The sequence below is a fragment of the Crotalus tigris genome, unplaced genomic scaffold (assembly GCF_016545835.1).
Source record: "Crotalus tigris isolate CLP2741 ecotype Arizona unplaced genomic scaffold, ASM1654583v1 scf7180000018371.15429387391:27106975, whole genome shotgun sequence".
Taxonomy (NCBI): domain Eukaryota; kingdom Metazoa; phylum Chordata; class Lepidosauria; order Squamata; family Viperidae; genus Crotalus; species Crotalus tigris.
In genome coordinates, this window is record NW_024096970.1 from 25,516,536 (window position 1) to 25,531,444 (window position 14,909).

The 14,909-nt window shown below is 36.3% G+C and overlaps 1 protein-coding gene across 7 annotated transcripts in view; it reads right to left on the reverse strand.

The window, feature by feature from the left end:
• Positions 1–2,222: 2,222 nt before the first annotated feature.
• The window catches only part of AKAP6 (A-kinase anchoring protein 6), a 288,472-nt gene continuing 275,785 nt past the window's right edge, over positions 2,223–14,909 (reverse strand). For all 7 annotated transcript variants that reach the window (XM_039351877.1, XM_039351874.1, XM_039351875.1 and 4 more), the window contains 2 exons: positions 11,531–14,894; positions 2,223–3,171 (listed from right to left, as the gene is read on the reverse strand). In XM_039351877.1, coding sequence (XP_039207811.1) covers positions 11,574–14,894 — 3,321 coding nt within the window. In that variant the 3' untranslated portion in view covers positions 2,223–3,171; positions 11,531–11,573. The remainder of the gene's footprint in view (positions 3,172–11,530; positions 14,895–14,909) is intronic.

Below are 14,909 nucleotides of genomic sequence, written 5' to 3' on the forward strand. Positions count from 1 at the left end.
GTAATTATTTCAGAAAAAATGATTTGATTTCTTTTATACATTTAAAATCTCAGATTTTATGTGCACATTGTTGGAAGAAAAGTAAATAAAATAGCAAGTAAATAAAATAGCAAGACACTTTCCAATTAGAGCATAAATATGAATGGCCCAAAGACTGCTTAATAAAATAGAACTGAACTGGGAAATCAATGCATTATCTGAATTTACAATCTTAACTTGTAATTGGATGAGGGATTCTTCAAATCTGAATATTATTACAAAGCTTTCAGCCTTTTATTCTGAAACATCAACTTTAATATACCACATTCATTTGACCCTGTATATAAGAACCACTTTATAATATGTATGTTTTTATTTTCATCCATATTTACTTGTGACTTATAACTTACCTAAGTACTGCATCAGCCAGTTAACTGAAAAATAAGAACTTTGAAAACCTATAAATCATCTCTATGAATCAATAAGAATAGAGGTGGAAGGGACATTGGAGGTCTTCTAGTCCAACCCCCTACTCAAGCAGGAAAGTCTATAGTATTTCAGATAGGTGTAGGAACTACAACTTCTGAAGGCAAGCTGTTCCACTGGTTAATTGTCCTCACTGTAAGAAAGTTTCTCCTTAATTCCAGGTTGCTTCTCTCCTTGAATAGTTTCCATCCATTGTTTCTTGTCTTGCCTTTTGGCACTTTGGAAAATAAGTTGACCCCTTCTTCTTTGTAATAGCCCCACAAATACTGGAATGGTGCTTTCATGTCACCTATAATCCTTCTTTTCTCTAGGCTAGCCACACTCAATTCCTGCAACCATTCTTCATTCTTCTTTTGTCTCCAGGCCTTTAATCATCTTAGTTGCTCTTCTCTGGAATTTTTCCAAAGTCTCAACTTCTTTTTTGTAGTATGGTGACCAAAATTGGATGCAGTATATTCATATTCATATCAGAATTCTTATTCATATTCATATGAATTCATATTCAGTATGAAGGATGATCACATATTTGTTACTTTTATTATATACACATTCAAAAGATGCATATATGAAAAAAAAGGATCCTATGCATTTATCTCACCAGATAGGTAAAAAGCTGTAGTCTTATCACATTGGAGTGCACAGCTAGGGAAGATATACATCTTTTATTTTTCAGGAATATACTCTCTGTGGACTTTTAAAAAACACAGATAAACTCAGTAACTAAACTTACGTACTCCTTAGTTGTTATGAGTCCATTGGTCCAAAGCACCAGAAGTGACAAGGTCCCCCTCTTTAGAATCAACAACCTTCTCCCCTACCCTTACCCACAGTGAACAGAGGGAATATTCAGGCAATACCAATAGCATTTGGGAAGGAAGGAAGGTTCCAGACCTCAACAACAGAAGAGAAGACTGGAGAAAATAAGCCCTTCTTCCTCACTATCAGTGAGATTTCAGATGTGGCACAATATTGTCATCTTGTAGTAAATCTACATTTTTAGGTAGTTGTATGTAGATCTGTATTTTCTTTTATACTTCTGTTCATTATGTAAATGATAGAAGTAGTCATCAGTTAGCGACCAAATTGCAATCAACAATTCAGCTGTTAAGTGAAACAGTCCTTAGGTGAAATTGCTACTCCACTTACAATCTTATGATCTAGATCTAGATCTTCAAAGGTTGTAAATGCGAAGATTTTTCATCATCAGTATAACGGCTTGCTAAATAAGCCAGCCACTAAACAAGAACTGTATAGCAGGAACTTGGAAATTAAGAAACCCTTTTGACCAATTCAGTTGTAATGCATGAAGGACCAGTAAACCTCAGAGTGAGCCATTTTATAATGGATATTTGTGTGTATGAGAGAGGGGGGGGGGAGAGAAGGGAGAGAGGGAGGGGGAGGGAGAGAGAGAATTCTGTTATTGAAAAAAAGAAACCCTGGTGGAAAGTGGACATTCAGAAAGAACAGGACATTTGTTGGTCCATATTAGCACGCAAGATTCTTGAAGATGACCTCTTCTGTGGTCTAAATGGGCATCTTAACAGGTGGAGACAGTAAGGGAATTATTCCAGAATCCAAACGTCTTCCAATTTTACCAGAAGTAGCTGAACTTTCAGGACAGAAGGGTTACAGACAAAGTTGTTCCTAAAGGCCTACACAAAACTTGAGAGGCCCTTATAAATATTCAAATACTTAAGGCAGATCCATGTAATATTTGCATTTAGACAGATATGGGTAAATGAGAGCCAGTTCTAAAATTTCCCCAGTAAAGTTATGTTTATTATGTCAGTTCTAATTATCATGCATTCTAGTGGCTTTAAGGCTTATGTTTTCTACACCACCAGGCATCACAAACATTAAAGCATTTTATACTGGCATTGTACATCAATGTTTGCACTTGGTTATACATATATACAGAAATGATTCACACCTTGCTATTTCCTTCTTTCAAATGAACGTAATTTTACTGTGAAAGCAACTTTTTAATAAATGTTATAACAAATACAGCAAGGCACAATTTCTTTTTAAAATGTGGGGTTCTTTTCTGATTACCACCTCAAGAAGCCTAGTAGAAAACCAAAATGTTTTATTTAATTTAGTACAATGTTAACAGTTCTTAATATACAACACTACATAGCTGTTTCTTGAAGTGTTGCATAGTTGTTGTTTTTAGAAAAAGCAAAAAGATACATTTGTGTTTACTTTGTATAACCAGTTTTTTTTGAATCAGGAGCAATTGTTTCCTCTTTGCTGCAATCAAAATTTCCTTTCTAAAATACTTTCGATAAACAATATGCGTTGTACACATAAAATACCAAATTTGATACATAAAACAGGAGAATTAATGACATTTACAGTTCTGAAATGATGGCTTGAAATGATCGCAGAAACTGTGCAATTGCAAAATCATTAAAATATTAGTGGGTGAGATGTCATACAGAGGCGTACACATTTGAAAAGAAAGTTGTTAAGAGGTAGCTTGGCATATAAACCCATATGAAAGAAAACCGTTTTGCTACAAAGCAAAATGCTAACTGAAATTGCTCCAGCATATGCAACCTGGTTACAAAGCTAACATGTACAAATAACATTTGGAAAGAAAATTTATCTTGGGAGTCAAGTGTAACAAAAGGCAGTGATACAATGGAATTAGAGGTCATCCCAGGGTTTAGAGGATAAGCCTACATCTGATATGCAGCCAAGTTTCTAAAAGGAAAAAGGGAAAGAAAAGGAAATAAAAGTAAGAGCGTGCTACATCGACTATAATTCCATTTGTAAAGCACAATCTTCTCTAAAATAGCCACATTAGCTATTATATGATCTCACACCAGTGTCCTTACCGATATATGCAAAACCAGCTATGAACAGCAATTTTTCGTAGCGTATGGTTTAAATCAGAGTTATATCTTTTCATTGATGTGGAAACCCTCATTGATTTTTATAAAACAAGATTTAGTTTCAAAAGACACAGGGGAAATAATCAAGTTTGACCTTTTCCCTCAGTCCCATCCTTTTAGGTATCTGTGAACATGCCTCCTCTACGTTCTGAAAGTGTATCAATCAATAGGCACGTAAGACTCAATAAAGGCCACCCAGCCAACCAATATAATCTGCAATCCTGAGCCCACTACATGGAAATAAGTTCTATTAAAGTCAGTAGGATTGACTGTCAAATAATCTATTTAGGCTTGAGGTTATATGAATATGGGTGTAATCTATACTGTATTGAATTCTCTCTCTTAAAAAAATAAAAAGATAAGACATAAATAAATAATCCACTAATTGATTTTGCCCTAATATTTCTTACTAGGAGGAATAATTAATATAGATAGTCCTCAAATTATAACTGTTTAAACAATGGTTCAAAATGATGGTGTCTTCAGAAAAAGTGATTGATGACTTGTCCTTGCACTGACAAATGTTGCCCCATGCTCACAATCATGTAATTTGCAATTTGTTGGCAACAGCAAGTATTTACTTGCCACTTGGCAACAACAACTATTTACAACTGATTGCAGCATCGCGTAGTCACATGATCATGGTCTGTGACCTTTTCAGCTGGTTTCCTACAAAAAAGGTAAGTTGGGGAAGCTTTATTTGCTTAATGACCGCAGTAAAAATGTTTGTAAAATTACACCTGGTCATTATGGTGGCTCACTTTACAACTGTATTGACTTATGATGGAAATTCCAGTTCCGATTATTGACATGAATCAAAGACTACTTGTATTTCTGATGCAGATTGTTTCCAGTTTAGAATTCAGGGTTAACCTGTGCAACAAAGAGCTAAAGCATGGGATGAAGATTACGAAAAAACAACTGCTAGAATACACCTCAGGGATTAGTACAAAGTACCTTATCACAGCATTTCCAAGGAGGCTCTCCAGCCTTGTATTTTATACTTTCCAAATTAAGTAAAAATATCTGGAGTTATCCAGTAGCGTTCTTGTTTAATATTAATTAATGTTGTGGACACCCCCCCTCTCTCTCCCTCCTCTCTCTTTCCCTCCTTCCCTCCACAAATTTGAAACAAATGCAGGCCTATGATTTAAACATGAAACATGTGTTGCATATCTACCCTCAAATCCTAAAATGGGCTTTCAATAATATATTTTTTTAAAAAACATACACTATTGGAACTGTGTGCTTTTTAAATATCTAAACTTATACATAGCTACAGAATTAAATATGTCAACTTAATATTAGAGGTAAAACAATCTGGGATTCTTTATATAAGCTTTCTAGAAAAAATTACTACTTTGACAAAATATTGATTAAATCACGAAACAAACCAGGAAGTTAATTTACATCTAATATTCTTTCATGATTTCTTGGACTTATATCACCATTTAGTAATAATTTCCTTGACTAAGAAGAATGGAAGATGTCTTTGGTTGTTTGTTCCAGTTCTGGCCAGTTCCAGACCTTTCCAATCAGTTTGTGTTTGCTATTATTGGCATAGCTCAATGGTAGAATAGAGATGGCATTAAGCCAGTGGTTCTCAACCTGTGGGTCGGGACCCCATTTGGGGTCGAACGACCATTTCACAGTCCGCCATTTTTCCCCCCTTTTCCTTAGCTGTGCTACTCCCTTTTATTCTATTGGCTTTTGAAAGCCAATAGAATAGACTCTCTTGAATAGAGTCTAATTCAAAAGCCAATAGGAATTGTCCAGACTGTCTCTGCCCTGCTGAGCCCGCCAAAAGTCCCATTCTGCAAACGGTGCTGCACCAGTTGATTAGCCTCGACTTATGACCAGTTGAGTAGTCCTCAACTTACGACCGGTTGGGGATCGCGGCATTAAAAAGGTTGAGAACCACTGCATTAAGCACTCGTCAATGATAGTACAAATAGTTTGCAGGCATCAGGTAATGAGCCTCTCTGACATCAAATCATTTTTAAAAGATAATAATAATAATAATAATAATAATATCATCCCAAGTCTTTGGAAAGTACTAGATAGGTGGATAAAAATGCTAAATCCAGTCTAAATATTTAGTTGACTATGTGACAAAACACGATATAACAGGACAATATCAAGCACAATGAAGTTAAGAAGAAGGTCAGAAGTGAGTACATCATGAGAATAAAGAAGATGTTATAGTTTAAACACCATCTAAGCAATTAACATTGAGGCAATTCCAGTCAATGGATACACAATTGAAATAGTGGACTGGATTGAAGCCACTGGATAAGAATACCAGAAAAATAATGACAATGAATCATGCTTTTCAAAATGACCTGGATAACTGAGAATCTCCATAGACAATGAATCACGTGCTTCATCCTCACAGCCATCTTGACAGACTATATTTACAAAGGAAAATAGGTGGGTGTGGAATGTTGAAAGTACACCAGACAGTTGAAGAAGAAGAAAATCATTTCAAGAATATCTGAAGGACAGTGAAGAAGATGCACTGAAGGCTTACTAAATACTGGAGAGACCAAACTGGCCTATATGATTAAATGAAGAATAAAAAAGAGGCACAGCAAAGCAAAGTGCTGTATGATCAATACATTGAAAAGAAAAAAAAAAGGCGAGCAGAAAACTGCAATGAATAAGAGCAGGAAAGTTGAAGAAAGATGCAGAGGGACTAATTCTGGCTGCACAAGAACACATCTTAAGAAGAAATGCACACAAAGCTAGAACTGAGAAGACAGCAACTGGCAACAAGTGCCCTCTGCAAAGAAACTGAAGAAACAGTGGACAGACTGACTACAAACAATGGCGTGACAAAATAGCAACAATGGTGCATTGGAATATCTGCAAGAAATGCCATTTGCCTGCAAGCAAGAACTGGTAGAAAATAGACAGAGTAATAGAAAATGAAGAAACAAAGTGTTCTGGCACTTAAGAATTTAAACAGACAAGCACTTGTCACATAACACCCTAGACTTATCATTTGTCAATAAGAAAGATAAAAAAAATCTAGATAGTGAACGTTGAAGTACTTGAAGACAGCAGAATAGAACTGGAGAAAAATCACAAAATACAAAGACCTGCAAATAAAAGTAAAATGATTATAGAAAAGCAAAGCAAAGATAGTACCAATAGTAATAAGTGTCTTGGGTGCAATCCCAAAACATCTGGAGCACCACTTGAACACCATCAGCATTGACAAAATTACCATCAGTCAATTGCAAAAGGCAACTTTACTTGGAACAGCTTACATCGTGCGGTACCTTTAATATTATTAAATATTTACCTAGCCCAGATCCTTGAAAAGAATTTGATAGGTGGACAAAAATACAAAATCCACTCTAAGCATTAGGTTGACTGTGCAAACAATAATAGTAATAATAATTACTACTAGTAGTAAGGCTAGTATGCTGGCAAGATCCAGTTAAATCTTAGGGTCTTAAATACTCATCACTAACCAATCCCAGAAAGATCATTTGGCTGACTTTATAAACTAAAGCACAAAGTTTGGTCACACTAAGCATAACTCTTGTATCTGCAATGCAATAGTGTCAATAGAAAAGAAATAAATCTACCTGGTCTAATATTAAAAATATTGTGAAAACCTCAAATATAGCAGAATGAGCAATACAAAAAAAAGGAGATGTGGAATTTATCTTAAAATATTGCTGATAACAAGAACATTGAAGTAGGCCTAACCTTGGCTAGATGAATGAGATGTCTCGCCAGTTGGAAAAAGTTCAAAATTTTCCTGCATAGATGGCACCTCTTGTTGTTTCTTTTGCCCTGTTATATTCTTATGTTTGGATCGATCAATTACACTAATAAAGATGATTTGATGTGAATGACTTGGCATCACCTCGTGAAAGAATTAGACAACAGATGGTGGGGAAAACCTCTGTCTGACACATTAGACAGTCTCTTCAACTCAGAATAGAAAATACTGGACTGCATAAAAAATAATTGGATCTGGTATAACTTCATGTGTCCCTCAAAGAAATAATAATAATAATAATGAGGAGGAGGAGGAGGAGGAGGAGGAGAAGAAGAAGAAGAAGAAGAAGAAGAAGAAGAAGAAGAAGAAGAAGAAGAAGAAGAAGAAGAAGAAGAAGAAGAAGAAGAAGAAGAAGAAGAAGAAGAAGAAGAGGAAGTTGGAAGGGATCTTGGAGGTCATCAAGTCCAACTCCCTGCTCAGGCAGATAATCCTATACCATTTCAGACAAATGGCTGTCCAGTTTCTTCTTAAAAACTTCCAGTGTTGGAGCATTCACTGCTTCTGGAGGCAGGTTGTTCCACTGGTTAATTGTTCTAACTGTCAGGAAGTTTCTCCTTAGTTCTAGGTTGCTTCTTTCTTTGGTTAGCTTCTACCCATTGCTCCTTGTCCTGCCTTCAGGTGCTTTGGAAGATAGCTTGGCACCCTCTTCTTTGTGGCAGCCCCTGAGATATTGGAATACTGTTATCATGTCCCCCCTAGTCCTTCTCTTCGTTAAACTAGACATACCCAATTCCAGCAACCATTCCTTATATGTTTTAGCCTCCAGTCCCCTAATCATCTTTGTTGCTTTTCTTTGTACTTTTCTAGAGTCTCAAAATCTTTTTTACATTGTGGTGACCAAAAGTGGATGCAGTATTCCAAGTGTGGCCTTACCAAGGCCTTGTAAAGTGGTATTAATACTTCATGTGATTTTGATTCTATCCCTCTGTTAATGCAGCCTAGCACTGTGTTGGCTTTTTTGGCAGCTGCAGCACACTGCTGGCTCATGTTTAAATGATTGTCCACTAGGACTCCAAGATCCCTCTCACAGTTACTACTATTGAGCAAGGTACCACCTATACTATACCTCTACATTTGGTTTTTCTTGCCTAAATGTAGAACCTTACTTTTTTCACCATTGAATTTCATTTTGTTAGATGTTCAGTGTTCAAGTTTGTCCAGATCCTCCTGTATCCTACGCCTGTCTTCTGGAGTGTTGGCTATTCCTGCCAGCTTGGTGTCATCTGCAAATTTGATGAGTTCCCCATCTATCCCCTCATCCAAATCATTGATGAAGATGTTGAAGAGCACTGGGCCCAGAACAGAGCCCTGGGGCACCCCACTACACACTTCCCTCCATGTAGATGTGGTTCCATTGAGGACCACGCACCGAGTATGGCTGGTCAGCCAGCTACGGATCCATCTGGTGGTGATGCTGTCTAACCCACATTTTTCTAGCTTATCAAGCAGTAGGTTGTGATCTACTTTGTCAAATGCCTTACTGAACTCCAAGTAAATTATAGTATAGGAGGAAAAGGCTATGGACCATACTGACAGGAAAAGAAAGTGCCATGATACATTTTCTTGATAAATCTTGCCTCCATGGAAAACAAAACCTCTGAACCTTTGAGGAAACATATCTGTACAGTTGTAAAGTCAGCAGCAGTCTGGATAAAACAGCAGAATTATCACTTATATAGCACTTTTTAAAGCTGATGTCCCTTAATGGTCAATTTTATACCATCCCTATAAAAGAGTGAGATTACAGCTTTAAGATATGATATTCAGCAGGAAAATATATTTGCTCACAACAGCTTTATTCTGGCTTGCAGCTGGAGCAGAAATCACATTAAATTAGTTGAACTACGTTGGTAAATATGCATACTGTCACCTTTGCGTACTGGGTTTATTTTTAGGGTATACATATACCATAGATAATTTTTCTCTTAAGTATCTCAGCTTCATATAAAATCACACATTTTAATGAGCTTACAGCACAGGTGCTCCAAGAAAAAAAAATAATGGTGTTTGCCATTTATCTTTCAAATTAAATAATGTGTTTTTAAATAGTAACTTTTTTCATAATACACTTATGGGAACAACATTTATCTGTCACATTTTAAAAGATGTATTAGTAATAAATGTAAATTACCTTTGGAAAATCAGTAATTAGGCTCATCAAAAAATAAACAATCTGCCACCAAAAAGATAATCTTTAGCATAGTTAAGTATAATAACTGTTATTTGAATAAGTTAACAAATTAGGATAGATTGCTTCTAATTCATTTCTCATAGCATGAGAAATGAAGTTAAAGTATCAAGTAAGCCCTCACAGCAGGGAGGAGGGATTTCAAGAATCTGGTGGGTAGCTTACAGAGCCTGGGGTCTTCGTGTTGACTTGAGGAGCTGTGGATTTTTGAGTTAGGGTGCTTCTTATGTGAAGACTCCACAACAATATCCTTGCTGAATTATATTACACCTTCATTAATTTAGAAGGCATCTCCGTATGTATATAGCTTTATATGCCCTAAGTTTCTGCCTTTAGTGAAAGGGAAGCTTGGGTAGGCAGCGAAAGTTGGTACACAATCACTAATAGGTAAATATTGAGCCAAGCCAAGGGTGGAAAATCAGTCAAGAATTGTACTCTTTTGGGCTAAGTCATTGTACAGGAGCTGGGCCAAACCAAATAGGCAGAGAATAGTGCAGGGTTTGCTTGCTTCGTGCACTTTTTCACTCTCTTTTCTAGTACTCTTTTTTTTCTTTCCCTTTCCTTTTTTTCTACTCTCAAAACAAGTTATCTGAGGAAGCCAGATTATTCTTGCCAGAAAGCTAAGTGAATTCTTCACAAAGCTTTTGAAATGGAGGCTGAAAGAGGTAGATTGCCCACTTCTGAATTAGAACGCATCATTGTAACTGTAGAAAATATGTAATTTCCAGTATATTCTCCTGAAAATAAGAGCTGCTTTTGCTAATACACACTCCAATAAACTATTCATATAGGTTTGTAAAGGTGAACTGGTTTCAGTAATAACTGCCATGTTTCTTAATTCCAGGAGTTCACATTCAGTTTTCTGGTTTTCTTGGGGGGGGGGAGGAACATTTTAATTACACAGGAGGTGGGGGGAAAGTGCCCATTGAGAACTTGTATAGAGCCAATAAGTTGTTAAAGCTGATATTGACTAGACAGTGCAATAAACCAAAAGATAGCACAGAAATGTAATCTACACTGGTAATACCAGTTTTCTTCAATTATTTGCCACCATCCAGCTCAAATTTAAATTTAAAAAGACATGATAAGCATGCTTATCAGAAAACAAATGTGAGATTTAAAGCAATACTGTAAAGATTAAGGAATTGATGGACAAAGGTAAATAATATTAATTTTAATGTTGACTTCATTTATGTTATGTATATTGCTTTAGGCCCTAGTTAGGATTGAGATTTTAGCACATGAGATGGGGTATCACAGATTAAGGCTCAAAATACTTTAAATATGGTAAACTCAGCACTGCTACATTTAAAATAGTGAGTGATATATATATAAATAATGGTTCAATATCCTTTTCCTCCTCCAGTGCAAGTAATATAGCATTGATTCTCAATTTTCTCTAAAGTTAAGTATATATTTCAGGAAACCAAACACAAATGTTTTCTAAATGAACTAATTAGAATTGGAAGGGGAGCTACAAGTAGTCCAGGTTGCAGTCACCAAGACTATGCGGTCATTAGGTGAGGACCTCACTCTTCCCCTGCCCTGTGCAACTTGCATCCACTTCAACTCCCTCCCCCCAAACAAATTTTTATCACAATCAAAGAGCAGCAAAAGGAAACAGGGGTACACTCAACTAGAAAAAAATAATAGTGGCTATTGAGGCAGTGGCAGAGGTGACTCCAGCAGAGGTGAGACAAAGGTGATGACAAATATCAGCTAGGAGCAACCCTGGAGAGCAGTGAAGGATGAATACAATAGCCTCTTCATCATGGTTGTGCTCTGCAGAGTGGCCAAAAGGCAGAGAAGGAGGAAGTTGAAATGGAGGCAGTTTGTGCAGGGCAGAAGAATGTGACTGCAAGATGCTACATCAATCATAAAAGTGAGCCAGTTGCCAAACATTCAAATTTTGATGATATGATCATGGGGAAGTTACAATAGTTGCAGTTTTGAGGACTCAGTATGAGTCCATTTTTTTCAGTAACTTTGGATGGTCACTGAAAGAATGGATGTAACCTGACTACCTGTAAAGGGTAAGCTTAAATATTATTTTGTTATTGTGAAAATAAATTCAAAAGGCACACTATTATTATCTACTGAAACAGTCATAAGCAATATTACCATTTGTTTAATTATACGGTCATGTCACTAATAATATTCAGTCATCAAGATTTCAGTACATACCTGCTCATGAAATAACATGTATGTATCCAGGGAGAGTTACATTCTATCTCTTTGTATTTATGTGCCTTTCTTTATAAAGAGGCAGGAGTTTTTCTTCACATACAAGAGTTTTTGGGATTGGGTGCATAAATTCTTTGCCTTTCGAGTGATCAGGTTTTAACTGAGTGGCTTTAACTAAGGTCTTTGGCGAGGTGACAGAATCTTCAGATTTTGCAGTGCCAAAGGACTGACGTGGATGGTTTTCTATAGAGTCATTTGGAAAAGAATTCAAGACTGGACCTTTGTTAGAGATCTCTTGATTGAAAGATTCATCAAGATAATTTTTTATATTCTCTGATACTGTTTTGCTAAAAGTGTCTGGAGGATTTGTCCCCATCTCCTTAGATAAGAAAGAAAATTCATTACAATTGTTGGATGTTTGGGTTTCATCTATTAAATCCAAGTCCTTGTACTTGACCAAAGGTACCTCAGCTTCATTAGGAGCAATGTGCATCTGCTGTTCAACTCGTTCTTCCTCAGGACAGGCTTCAAAAAAGCATTCAATATTTTCTGCAAAGTCCAGCGGAACAGGAGTACTGCTCTTTTCTTCAACATATTTAGTCACTTCCCCACAGTCACTATCATGAGAAGAGAGTGAAAGGTAAGAATAAAAATCTCCCTTTCTAAGTTGGATTGGCCTGTGAGAATGTTCTAGAACCTTTTCTTTGATCTGGGCTAATGAATGTGGAACAGCTGGTTCACTTTCAGGCTGTGATTTGTTCTTCAAGGCTGTGGAAGCCATGTCAATTATCTCCATCACAAAATTATGCACTGAGCAATCTTCCCCGTTTCTTTTATCAAAAGCAAATGATTCACAGTTGCAACATGAATTATGACTGCTACCTGATGTGTTTTTTTCTGTTTCATTTGATTTTAAACATGCACAGCAATCACTAACATGCTCACTAATTCCTGTTTTACTTTGTTGATAACTTGGAGGCAATGTTAATAACGCTGTACTTGGTTTACTGTCTTCTTTGATATCTAAGTCGAATTCTGTGAGAAGATTTTTAATACACTGGCCAGCATACTGAATATGATTTTGATACTCTTTTTGAGGGCTGGTTATATTTGGTAGCTGAACAGCTTCCTTACTGTTAATATGAGAATCTTTTGAAGTATCAGTAAATGATTCACAGATACAATCTTTGTTTTCACTCTCTTTCCCATCTAACATACTAACAGTTAGGGCAGAGGTTGAAATACATTGTCCATTTAGACTTTCTTGAGTAATGGCAACATTTCCATTCTCCATATCATCTACTAAGCGATCTTGCAAAAGCTGAAAACCTTCGTTTTGTGCTTGTCTTTTTGTCTCTGACATACGATTCTCCAATACATTCTTACTATTGCCATTATTATGTGGAAGCTTACATATGGAATCACTCAAAAATTGTTCAATGTTCATTGAATCTTTTGGTTTCAAAGTCTCATCATCTCTTAACTCCTTATAGCCCCAAATGTTATCATCCACATGATTTCTTCTCTTCTCCTTTGTCAGAGATAATTTAGGTCTAATCCAAGTGTGGAGTTCATTCTTAATGTAATCAAGTCCTGAAATTAAATTGCCATCTTCATAAATATCCTCATCAGTTGCAATGCTGGAATCATCATCGTCATCTTTCATGCCAAGCTCTTCCTCAGTCAAGGTGAGAGTAGAACTTGATAATAAATCACTATCATCTTCATCATCAGTGCAAGCAGAGGTGCAGGAAACATTAACAATCATGCTAACATTGATATCACTCTCATCAGCCACAGATTGACTGAGGTGCTTTCTGAATGATGCATTTGAATCTAGCACTTTGTTTCTGGGCATTATGATGTCTTCAGAGCAGAGAGACAGGTCATCACTGCTGCTTAACTCAGTGAGAGAAGCAGGTGAGTCTTCATTGATTGAAGACGCAATATCCAAGGATACCTGCCCAGTCAAGGACATTCTTTGAGAAGTGCTCTGGAGGGTGATATCAGAGATGCTCCGATTTATTTTTTGATCTAAAGGACTTTGGATATTTTCTAAACGATTCAAAAGATCTAACGTCCTTTTACTGAGTTCTCCAACAGAATCACTACTTCCGCTTAGATCACCAGACCCATTATGACTAAAAAGGTCTTCATTGCTCTTGTAGGGATTTACCAAACTCTCTAAGGAAGTGCTACGATTAAGACCATCTCCACTTTTAAAAACAGTTAAACTCAACAATTCACTTGTCAAACAAAGGGAATCTAAAGAAGAGCTATGAGATAGATTTGAAAATGCTTTTCCATTTGTTGTGTCACATTGTTTCTTTAAATCTTCCACAAACTCAGTGTGTTTAGGATTGGCATCATTCCAGTCAGTTGGTAAAGCAAGCTTTTCTGTACACGATTTTAACTCCCCAGGCTGATTTCCAGATATAAAGGGAATTTTATCAAAATAAAAGCCATGAAGCAAATTGCCCTGCTTGTGTGTTTTTTCTGACTGTGGTTGCTTTATCATCTGTGGTAGTTTTAATTTTAAACCTTGAAGATATGAGTAGTCATAAAATGTAAAAGCATTGTGTTTTCCTTGTAATTCTTCTGCATTCACAGAATCATGATGGGTACCATTGACCACATCTTTTGTTTTGTTACTAAACTTTGGTTCAGATGTTGTGAAGTTATCAAGGCTTTCTTCATCTTTCTGCTTAAAATTTTGTTTTATCACATCAACTATATTCCCTAAGTCAGAATCTGAAATATTAGTCATAAACTTATCTTGTATTCCACCAGTATCAGGAAACAATTGGATTTCAAAGTTGCTGATAGCTTTTGGCTTTGTTTCACTGATTACTTTATTCTGACTTTCAGAATGCCTGGTAATATTTCCGCTATGATACATATAATTCTGAGGTTTTGCCAGTGTGGTGCTACCCATTAATTCTGGCAAAAAATTTGTAGATGATAAAGAAGAATCTTTATTTATGTCTTTGTTTGCAATAGTTGAAGGTGTAAGACTGGACCCTTTGGATGTGTTTTTCATGAGAGGTATATGATTTTTTCTGGATAATTCAACATCATGGAGGCTGTATACTTGGTAGACCTTTGGGCCTGAAGAAGATGTCATTCTTGGATCACTGAGATTGTCTCCATGAATGCTAGGGGCTCCTTCTTCTTTTGGATTACCATTATCAGATATTTTAGGTGGAGAATTCAGCTTTGTGTCATCTTGTTTTAATTCAGGTTCAGTAAATTCTTCATTAATACTAATTAACTTATTACTTATATCCATTTCATCCCATTCTAGAGCATCTTCACTTGTGCTATTTAGCTCCATTAAACCAGGATCAATAACATTCAGGGAGTCCTGTTTAAAAAAGAA